Consider the following 10,641-nt stretch of genomic DNA (forward strand, 5'->3'; position numbering starts at 1 on the left):
ATTTCTGAAGCGCTGCCCTGTGTATATCTACTCAGGGTAATCGGAGTGCAGTTACAGTATCAGTTACCACCTACCAGAAGGTGCATACACATTAGTATACTCTCCTGTCACAACTTTATTACTTGTAACCTCATCAGTAAAGGTAAGACATTGGTAAGACTGTCTAATGTCAGTGAAGTGATAATAAACAAACTAAACTGGAGGCATTCTGCCAAACAGTTCTGCTAAATGCAAGTAGATGTTCCTTGGTTGAGATTTAAGCCCTTAGCCTTCCAAAGACATAGGTCTTAAACAGTTTGCTGAACTTGAGCACTTACATGGATGCATCTTACACTAGTAAAGCCACTTATTTTCCAATATAATTTACTCCAGACATGATTCTTCCTCCAAATTTAGAGAGTCACAACTGCAAAACTAGTTTTCTTGGCACAATTACGTCTACACAAACAGGTTCCCCTGAAAGCCAGTCAGGGATCACGTCTTCACATCTGCAACAGCTGTCCTACAAAAGTTTGTAGCATAGGCCTGGTCTCATTTAACCAGGATATTTGCCAAGAAACAAGTATTTCATCGAGTAAAGAACAGGTAAGTGGTATACCCAATGCTGACAGCTTGCCAGGCTTGAGTTATTTCCAAGTGTACACTTACCAATGTCAACTTTGGGTAACTTTCCTATTTTAATACAGCAGCTAAATAAGCGCTCTTTTGTTAAAGTGAGTATTAAAACACTTACTAGATGTATACTTGTAATTGCTCTATGGAAAAGGAAATGGGCATTTACCACCACTTTACATCTTTTCAGACATCCAATAAGCACAATATTCTTTTCTACCGAAATGTGCGCATTACAAATTTTGTAAATTTTCTACTGTATTATATACATGCTTTTCACAATTTCTTTCGACAGTTGCTATATCTTGCTTATCTTCATTTTTTTTATTAAGTTTCCTTCTTATTCAAGAGGAGGCAGGGAATAATTTGTAAGTGATCTTTAAAGCAGCATTTCTCACCAGAAAAATCATTCCCTCCCATTAGAAACAAACTCACAATAGAGGTTTCTCATATATCTGAAAAAATTCTGGTTCACATTTTTCTGTCCTCCTGATAAATACCCTAGAATAACTTCATTAAATTAGTATACCTTCAATAAATTGAAGTATGAGCTATGTGACATTTGAATTAAAAATCACATGCCAGTATTTGCATTATTACTTTATAGCATGCATTTGTGTGCTTACAACCAGAGCAGACTGAAATGCATTCTCACGCTTCTGGCAGTCACAGGTTCTTAGCCATAAAAATGCAGTATTTAGAAATCAGCTTTAGTTGAGGCTTGCAAGTTTTTAAGCGGCTAGCTTCTACTTCGCAGAAGAAAATTCTAAATTCTGTACCTCTTGATCAAAAAAAATATCTTGGAGAGTTAGTTGAATTTTGCTTAAATATTAAACTCAAATTCTTACCACTGAGGAAGAAGGATTAACCTGGCATGCAACAGCATTTATTATTGAGATAGCAATGTAGTACTTGCCACTAGCAATATGTGATCTCTGTCAGTTTTCTCCTTATGTTACTGGCAACATGCTAACTGTAGCCAAAAAAAACACACATTAAGAGATCTCAGTCTACACATTAAGACAACAATTAATGGAACTTCAACTTTGTGCAGGTCAGGTTTCTGAAAAGTCCTCTTTTTTGCCAAAACGTCATAAAAAGTTTGTTCCAATAGATGAGGAAAACGTAAACCAACTAATCAGGCTATCTGAATCACATGATTTTAAGAGTGTGCTTATACTTACATGCAAAATGAACAGAAAACAGAATAAATACTCTCATTTTAAAATCCTAAATTGGATCCATTTTAGTAAAAGCCATATTGTAAGGGATAATTTCAAAACATGTATTTTATAAAGTTATTTGCTCCCTCAAATACTATATTTAACATACGGGCTCCAAACAGAAAACTTACCTGCAGCATTGTTGAAAAATGCTGTATGGCTTCATCATACAGGCCGTTGCCAATCAACACATAGGCAATTGCTAACAAAAGATTACAAACGTTAAGTACAACAGTGCAAAACATCTGACCTGTATACATTTTAAAATTCTGTGGTATATAATGAAAGTCCCTACATTGCATTGAAGTGTTAAAGTCTCATGGCTTCTGAACTTTCACTGCAATTACTTTCCTCAACCACTAACTTGCATTCATGAATTATTAATTCATACTGCACTCATCAGAGCTCTTTTTCAGGTTTTGCTTTTTTCCTCCTTATTCTTCCCCTCCCCCACCCTGTTTTTGCAAGTTCTTCAGGAAAGGTTCCTGTTAGCTTCTGAAGTACTTAAGACCATAAAAAGTACTTTGATCCCTTTTGTTGGCCCTAAATGCTTTCTCAATGGTAAATGAGACTAACACTTTTCAGATACTCCCATTAGAAAGTGTCTGATTTTACTTGTCTGTATACGTTTTGCTACACCCCACTAGCTCACACTAATTTTTTCCTTTTCTTCAATTATCTGGAAAAAATTACAACTAAACTGAGTCAGCTGTTTATAAGAATGAGATTGTAGAACTACAAAAGCTTTACTCCTGTTAAAATACGAAAAGCTTTATTTGGAACAGCTCTGGCATCCCCTCTTCAGACCACGGATTACATATTTGGAAAAGAAAGAGACCACTGTTTTAGAAACATGCGCTTGTAACCTCCAGTTTCTAGAAAAATACAGTCAAGTCACAAGACTTTGAAAAGCTGTGATTGCACTTGTGTGACTGAAGTTACCATTTCTGGAAAATGAAATTCTCAACATAGAAAGCTTCGCTTGCTGCAAACACGTAGCACTGCTACAAACAAAAAGAAAACTGAGAGAGTCAAGGACAGGTTAAAGAGCTCTTGGACTTTTCTTCATTTCATTCTCTTCCAAACTTACACAGTTCTTAAGATCACTGATGACTTATGGTCTCAGAACATGAAACAGTTGACATACAAAACAAAATAAATCACCTTGCTTCCTCCCTTTTTTTTTCTTAACGCGAGCATGGTTGAGTTAATGAAGAGTGATTAGTTAAAGGACTCTTGGCAAAACGCAGGAGGCCGCAGACTATGTCTATAAGGCTACAGGAAGTCATTGGCAGCTAGTAGTTGATACAGTAGCTTCTTAAATTTTATCTCTTAAATTCACCTTTTCATCTTGAAGTACTACAAAAGTGACAAACATTTGTATTTTGTTATGAAAATCCAGGGTTAACAGTGGTCTATTAGTCCAAATATTGGAAACCACTACCGCCCTAGAAATGCCCCAACATTTCACACATTCTTGTGTGAAACATTTCTTTTCCTCAAAAAAGGTACCAGAAGGAACACACACACACACACAAGAAGGACCCAGGCTCTTCACATGATGACATACTTGAAGTACATAGGCAGGTGCCAGCCTGCAGAGCCAAATATGAGGATAAGGACCTTCTGGTATAGTCTTGTGAGCTCCATACAGAAGATAGTAAGAGCTCTAAATATTTTCTACTGGATGGAAGTTCAGGATTCCATCAATATAACTATGCATGCTAGGAATACGGCAGAAAAAAAGATTAAGCCGTCAAATTTTGCTGAGAAAATCCTTGGAGCAGAAAGTCATGCCAAAAAAAACTACTCAGTGGTTTTAACTTTGTCAGACAACTTATGAGGAAAGCCCCCTTTTGCCCTTATATAAAAGGCTTCACACTCTTCCCTGAAATACACCCTCACCATCTCTTTGCTGCTGCATAATACCTCTGCTCCCTACAGAGGATAAGCAATAAGCTTATAAGCAATAAGGACAGCAATCTGACAGGAAGAGTGCAACAGGAGTGGAAATAAATTCAAGATCTATGCTTGATAGAAAGTTTATTTCCTTGGTATGTTTTTCTGGATGTCTGAATGGTTTTAGTCATCAACAATGAGAGAAAAAGAGAAGCAGGAAGTAGTGGAGATCGTTTAACAGGATTTAACCAAAATGCTTTCTGAATACTTGCTTAAGCAGATAGGGTGACGAGTCCTAGTGAGCAAAGCAGAAAGGATTATTAGGAAGAGATTCTCTTTGTTTAAGCAAAGAAAGCTCACTGGCCTTTTTTTGGACCACTTTTAAAATTAGTGTGTCACTACGGAATTGTTAGTTTAGTTTCAAAGCATTCGCTGCTACTAGTCAGCATGTAAGTCACCTGCACAAACCTTATAGGAGACATCTTACCCAACTCTTCATTTGTGTTGTCATTATCAGTAGCAAATGGAAATCGTTTTTGTTCTGCAAGCGACTTCGCTTGGCTCTGTAAAACATCAGTTTGTAACGTTTAGCATGCAATAGTAAAGAATTTAATTGAAAACCCCTGCCTTACATACTTAAGAGAATTCCTTACATCAAAAAATTAGACTAACGTGATTGCTCTAAGCTAACTGAAAACAAGTTCATTCCTAATCTTCCATGGGGAGAAAAGTTGATTGTCAGTCAGATGCTGCTGCTATCCTCTCTAAAATAAGGCTAACCAAGCATTTCAGGTGAAAGGACATTGTGAATGTTTTATTAGTGGTTGCTCTTTCTAGATTACATCTGTTTAACATCAAGTTTTGGACATCTTCCTAGGACAAGTGCTACTTCGTAGGAAAGTATTTTCTTTACCCCACTATTTATCCCTCATTCCCTAGGAAGGAAAGGGGACTAAAGAAGAATAAACCATTGAAAAGAAAACAGCTCCAGTAATAAATACAAGCTTAACTAACACTGCCATACTAAAGGAAAAAAAGTCCTTGCTAGGAAAAGGACAACCATGTCAGTTACAGATGAGATACAAAAAACAGACTGCAACTTGTTGAAAAAAGCATAAGATTTCTGTTCCCTTATAATACATCTACAAAAACCAATACTGACAAAAAAACCCTCAGAAATACAGAAATACTATACCCTGTTCTCTCTGAGAAGCGTTTGCCATAGATAACTGTGAACCTACCAGAGCAGCTTATGTAAAAAAGTACAAAATGCTCATTTGATTAACAGGCCTTCCAAACTGTTTTAAGAAGCAAGAAGAAAGGAACAAAACCTCTCTCACTGCTGAGTTCTCTTCTTTTGCTTCAGATACGTGGCATATCTGAACATCTTTAACTTCAGAGAATATCTTAACTTCACCTTTTCCTCTACCGAGAGGACTCCTCACTCCTCTCGTCCACTTCGTCTCGTCCCTTCTGCTTTTTTTGGTTTGTTACAGTTAAAGAAGACCCAGTGTTTGTGTCTACAACACAGACATATCGATGATGCACAGCTGCAAAAGTAACTGGCCAAATCCCACTGTACAGTTTCTGCCCTATTCATTCTATTGTCTCAGGAATGAGAAGAAAGTTTGGTCTGCCTTAACAACTACAGTCTTACAAATATTTTGGAGCGTGTGAAAGAAAGATTAGCACAGAAATTGCACTTGCTATCACCCTACAATAAATACATCCGATTTTCCAAGCCTTGTTTTTCCTGAAGTTAGAGGTTTCTACGTTACAATCTAATATTGTGCATTATTAGTTCCCCTAGTTCTTTAGCTACAGTAACAGGCCAGAACTATTTTTTTTATAATAGGAAAAAGCAATTAAAAAAAGGCATGAAAATGAACAGCGTTCAACAGTTACACCAAATAAGAAACTAGGTCTACATTGCATACCATATATATACACAAATCACACACCTCCAATAACTACCTTTCTATATCATCAATGGTTTTAAGGTAAAGTCATTTCCAGAAAACTTGCTTCATAAAGTGTTCTTCAATATTTAACTCTGCAAAGTGTTAGTCTTCTGTAACTGTTTTATAGTTAACCTCGGAGGAAAAAAAAAATCACTTTTACTGAAGTACAACTTCATCCTTGCTGGAGTTCCAAAAAAGCCCTACGCATCTCCTCATCTACGGACAAAAAACAAGATACAACAAGATTCCACGCTGGGTGTGTAATTAGCATTCTATTAAATATTTGATTTGGAAAATAAGCTACAATCAAAAGAATTATACTAATATCCTATGAGGGATCATCAAACGCACGTTCTGATATAGGCCGAAGATTATATTTGTTCAAGATCAGTTGGCTAACAGTATTGCTGCAAAAAAATCTAAATATTGTAACAATCCTCTTGAAGTCTCTCTACCAAAAGACAATTTTATTTCATTAGGATATTCTCTACTTACTGTATTTTATTAAATATAATATAGATATGGTGTAAAGCCTTTATTACCTGCACACAGTGTTACTCTTGTAGTGATTACAAGTTACCATTGCCACCCTCGCAAATATTTTGTGGTGGCCGAGTGATTAACCTCAGTAAAAACTAACCTACTTTTGCCCTCCTCAGCCATATCCCCTATCCCCCACCCCCATATTAACTGAAAGGCTAATTCAGGTGAAGGTTAGCCTTTAGTAGAAACACAATCTCCATTTAGTTTAAACTGCTGACAGCCCTAGAGACTCATGCTGCAGTACCATGAAATCATTCCTTCATGAGCAACTTCAGTTCATTGGCAAAGTCTTTTGAGGATCTATGGCTATTAATTAATAGATTCTATTTGAAGTTATTTGCTTGAAATTAATTCAAACTGGTTATGCAGGTAAAGTTATCTGTCACCATCAACAATCTATTAATTTTTTAATATATTCTATTCTTTATAGCATACCAGAATTTTTTCAGTGTTGAGAGAAAGCACAGATTCACAAGATGAAGACCCTCTTACGTCACAGTCGGATTCATGGAAGCGCAAAAAGGATGAGTCTGAGGAAAAAAAAAAAAGAAAATTAATGCCTTTAGGAACTCAAGCAGTTATATGTATGTTCTGTTATCACATTGCACATTTCCTCATGTTCACTTTAACAATTAGGAACTTCCCCATTAGGCACTCTGCTGGCTAGAATTTTCATGAAATGCTTTCTGTACACAGCACTACATCCACACAGCTAGGGAAGCAATTGTTGGCATGACTGTTTTCGTATTTTATCACTACTTCTGCCTATGCTATTGACTAAAATATATGGGGGAGGAAAAAAAGGCCTAAGAAGGAAAATGGAAGGAAATTTGAAAGGAAGTAAGAAAAGTTTTAAGTAGACACGTCCTGATTTGACGCTATGATTCTATATTCTGGCTCAGTAAATTAAAGACCAAATTACCATTCAGACCCCAGGGAAGAGAATAAATGGAAGGGATCACACAGAGTAGAGAAAAAGCTGCTGATGGAAGTCGAGGACACAGAGGTATAAAGACAATAAGAAGTAGAGAGATCTGTAAATCATAATTGGCTGAGCAGATAGTAATATACCTGTGAGGAACTTTATAAGAAGGCCATTATAGAAAGTCTAATTAAAATCCAGGAATCAGACACAGCCAAAGACAGCTGGTTGCCACAGTAGAGAAGAACATTGTTAAGGAAACAAGCAAACAAACAAACAACAACAAAAACCAACACACACGCACACACACAGAAGGGAGACACACACACAGTTTCACACACACAGTGAGACTGCAGAACTCAGTCTCACTAATTTACTATCTCACTAACTTGAAATATTGGAAAAGGCGACAAGAAAAAGCAAAGAAACAGTATTATCTCCTTGATTCCATATCACAAATGGCATATTTACAGAACATTAGCTGAAATTACAAAATTTAAATTTGAAGCTAAGTTTGACAGATTTGTGGTGAGGGAGTTCTAATTTGCTTTTACAGGCTGTGCTATTTCTCTATTTTAATTATATAAAGCACTGCAGTCAGTTAACTGCTCATTGCTCACAAGTACAAGGCTAGAAGTGAAAAAGAAACAGCCTTCTTACAAAGAGAAGTCAGAATAACATCCAGAAGCATTCCCTGTAAATAGAAACTTGGAACTAAGTTAAGCCATAAATGATAACTGGTGAGAGCAGTTTTATAACAGAAGCAACACTAGTGAAAAGCAGAAGGTCAAAGTTTAAAGTCCTGTAAGAACAGTGATTCACAACCCATAGTTGCCAGAAAAAGTGTTGCCAGCAATAGGTTTAAACACTGCTTTTTAAATCTTCATGTTGGCCAAAACTTTACCCTCTTGTGCCATGGCAGCATCACTAACACAATATTAGTTGTTCTATATCAGGGCTCATAAGCCAGTGACAGTTGGGAGCCATTGCTGTAGTCACACTGAGTAAAATCTTTGGCTTAATGAGCAAAAACAAGAAGGTGCAGGTACGGACTACCTCCAGAAGCATTTTCAGCACAACAGCCAAAATTTACTGAGGGAGTTTTTGAGTTAGGTGGCAAGGAATAACCACAGCATGTCTGTTACAAGCTTCTGGGTGAAGAGCATGTGGAGAAAAAAAAAAAAAAAAACCTTGCTCAGACCTTGAGATTCTCAGGACAACAAAGCTGCTTCACTCACAGGGAAGAATGGATTAACCTATGTCTACAGGTTAGGTAAACCAAACTTGTACCTACACTGTCTCATTAGCAGCTCTGTGAAAAAGTAAAACACCAACCAGAGAAATTATCCTGGACCTACTCTACAAAGAGAAACTAATGGAGATAACCAGATTCTCAGCTTCTGGGAAAGCTGAACTAAAACAAAGACTGACAGCTTAAGGGAATTTTTCAACTGGCAATTTATTTAACCACAAGATTTAAATAGCAAGCAGTAAACCAGTATACAGGCATTTTAGAGTAAGCACGCTGTCCCGTAATTAAGGGCTATCTTATTATCAGTGTATCCAAAAAGAAGAGGTACCCAGTTATTTAAGCAGTATACCTGATATCAATCCCAATCACACTGCCTAAAACAGCCTTCACCCTGCAAGGTCTTGTTCCATCAATAAATCAAAATCTAATCTTCCAAACACACTCCTCCAAAGGGGTATCTTGAGCCAAGCATTCAAGCCTTTGTAACAGAAGAAACATAATAAAATGCTTTGCTATTTATTAACTTGTACATTACAGAGATTTTATCTCAAGACTAGGTGAAAGTCTTTTTGGTTTTATACTTAAGCTTAAATGATTCAGAGCAGAGGTCAGCTGAGACAGCTTTCAAGATTTGTTTCTATGTTTGTGTACTATGACTCCTGGCCCCCACAGCCACCAGAAAAACAGTTGACGTAAAATATCTACTTAACACAGCTGACTGAAACAGAAACCAACCAAAGATCTTTAAATTGTGATGGCAAAAGCATATATACAGAGGAAAAGAAACAGATGCAGAAACTCATAACAAGACATTTTTAGAAATTTTGTAATTTTAAGTTGATCCACTAGCTGCATACTGTTCTCTGGACAATTGTTGATATGAGTACAGACTTTATGAAAAAAGAAAAAATAATCCTCCCAGACTGCTGAGCGGTCATGACACATCGCATTGTTCTTGTACAAGTAACTGAGTGTCTGTACACTGAATTGTCTTAATTTTTTTTCTTCATCTGCAGCGCATGCACGTTTGATTCAGACTAGCATTTTCGTGTAGCGTACTCACACTATTCTCATCACCAAAGATTCCAGTAGATTTATTACTTAAGCCACATGATCCTGATGCTATAGATATTTAAGCATAAAAAAATATAGTTTTAATTGTGTTTATATTTCAAGCTATCAGTTAAGCTGAAGAGGACTAGCAGATCTTTGGGAGAGCCAAGTTCAGGTAGCAAAGCATCCAGTTCACCAGCAACATATATTTAAGTGCAACGGAAAGCGAAACAAGCCACACGCGGCTCGTTAACGAGCACGGGGGGTTCCCAAGTCTGTGCTACAGAACGCAGGGTTCAAAGGCAGGCGGCGTCCAGCAGCTACACTTGGCAGGTCGGCCAGCTCAGCCCACGCGCTGCGCCACAACAGGAATCCTCCTGACTGACAGCACAGGAGATCCCCCCTGTTTACCTCTCTACGAGGTGAGACCGTTTCCTTTGCTAAATGTAACGGCGGCAGCAGCAGCCGCCGCTCCACACTACACAACTGCAAAACGCTACTTAGGGATGCAGCTTACACTGAAGATGCTGCAATGAGCCAACGAGCGGCTACGACGCCTACTGCCGAGCCGCCCGCCGTTATCCCGCCCTTCGGCCCGCACTCGTCGCGGCCACCACGGCCCCTCAGCGTCCCAGCGGCCGAGGCTGGGCCGCACTTCCCCCTTCCCCTTCCCGCCGCCACCCCCAAGAGCGAGGGCAGACGGGCGCCCGAAGCGGCACTCCGGCCGCGCCACCGCCCTTCCCGCCGCCGCAGGCCGAGCGCCGCCGGCCCCGGGGCTCTCGCGGGCCGGCCGGCAGGTTCCCCCCAGCCGTTGGGCTAACGGTCACACCAACCCCCCGCCCCGGGGCTGGGCGCGGGGAGGGGGCCGCGAGCACCATGGCAACGCGCCGCCCCCGACTCACCGCACTCGGCCGAGTACTGCTCTGCCCACTCCCCCGCCGAGGCGCAGCCTCCCGCCGGGCCCTGGCGCTGCCGGTGCAGCTCCTGCTTAAGCAGGGACAAGGCTGGGTACTGCTCGGTCAAAGCCAACGCAACCCGCCCCAGCGCCGCCGCCAGCAGCGCCCACAGCACCCTCGCAGCCCAGGAGCCCGCCGCCGCTGCCATCTTCCCAGGGCGCATGCGCAACGCGTCCCCCTCGGCCCCGGCACAGCGGGCGTCTCCACGGCCCCGCCCACG

General features: G+C 39.8%; 1 protein-coding gene across 10 annotated transcripts in view; it reads right to left on the bottom strand.

Annotated features, from left to right (window-relative positions):
- TTC13 (tetratricopeptide repeat domain 13) overlaps positions 1-10,632 on the bottom strand; it is a 50,498-nt gene extending 39,866 nt beyond the window's left edge. For 9 of the 10 annotated variants that reach the window (XR_011140302.1, XR_011140303.1, XR_011140304.1 and 6 more), the window contains exons 1-4: positions 10,368-10,632; positions 6,674-6,768; positions 4,222-4,297; positions 1,967-2,037 (exon numbers count right to left, since the gene is read on the bottom strand). Coding sequence is in view for 7 of the 10 variants with exons in the window: in XM_068939060.1 (XP_068795161.1) it covers positions 1,967-2,037; positions 4,222-4,297; positions 6,674-6,768; positions 10,368-10,584 (459 nt within the window). In the remaining 3 variants the exon portion in view is untranslated. Of the gene's footprint in view, positions 1-1,966; positions 2,038-4,221; positions 4,298-5,708; positions 5,761-6,673; positions 6,769-10,367 lie in introns of those variants that run through there. The other variant, XM_068939064.1, reaches the window with a different exon arrangement.
- Positions 10,633-10,641: the final 9 nt, after the last annotated feature.

This window comes from Struthio camelus, chromosome 3 (assembly GCF_040807025.1).
Source record: "Struthio camelus isolate bStrCam1 chromosome 3, bStrCam1.hap1, whole genome shotgun sequence".
Classification (NCBI taxonomy): domain Eukaryota; kingdom Metazoa; phylum Chordata; class Aves; order Struthioniformes; family Struthionidae; genus Struthio; species Struthio camelus.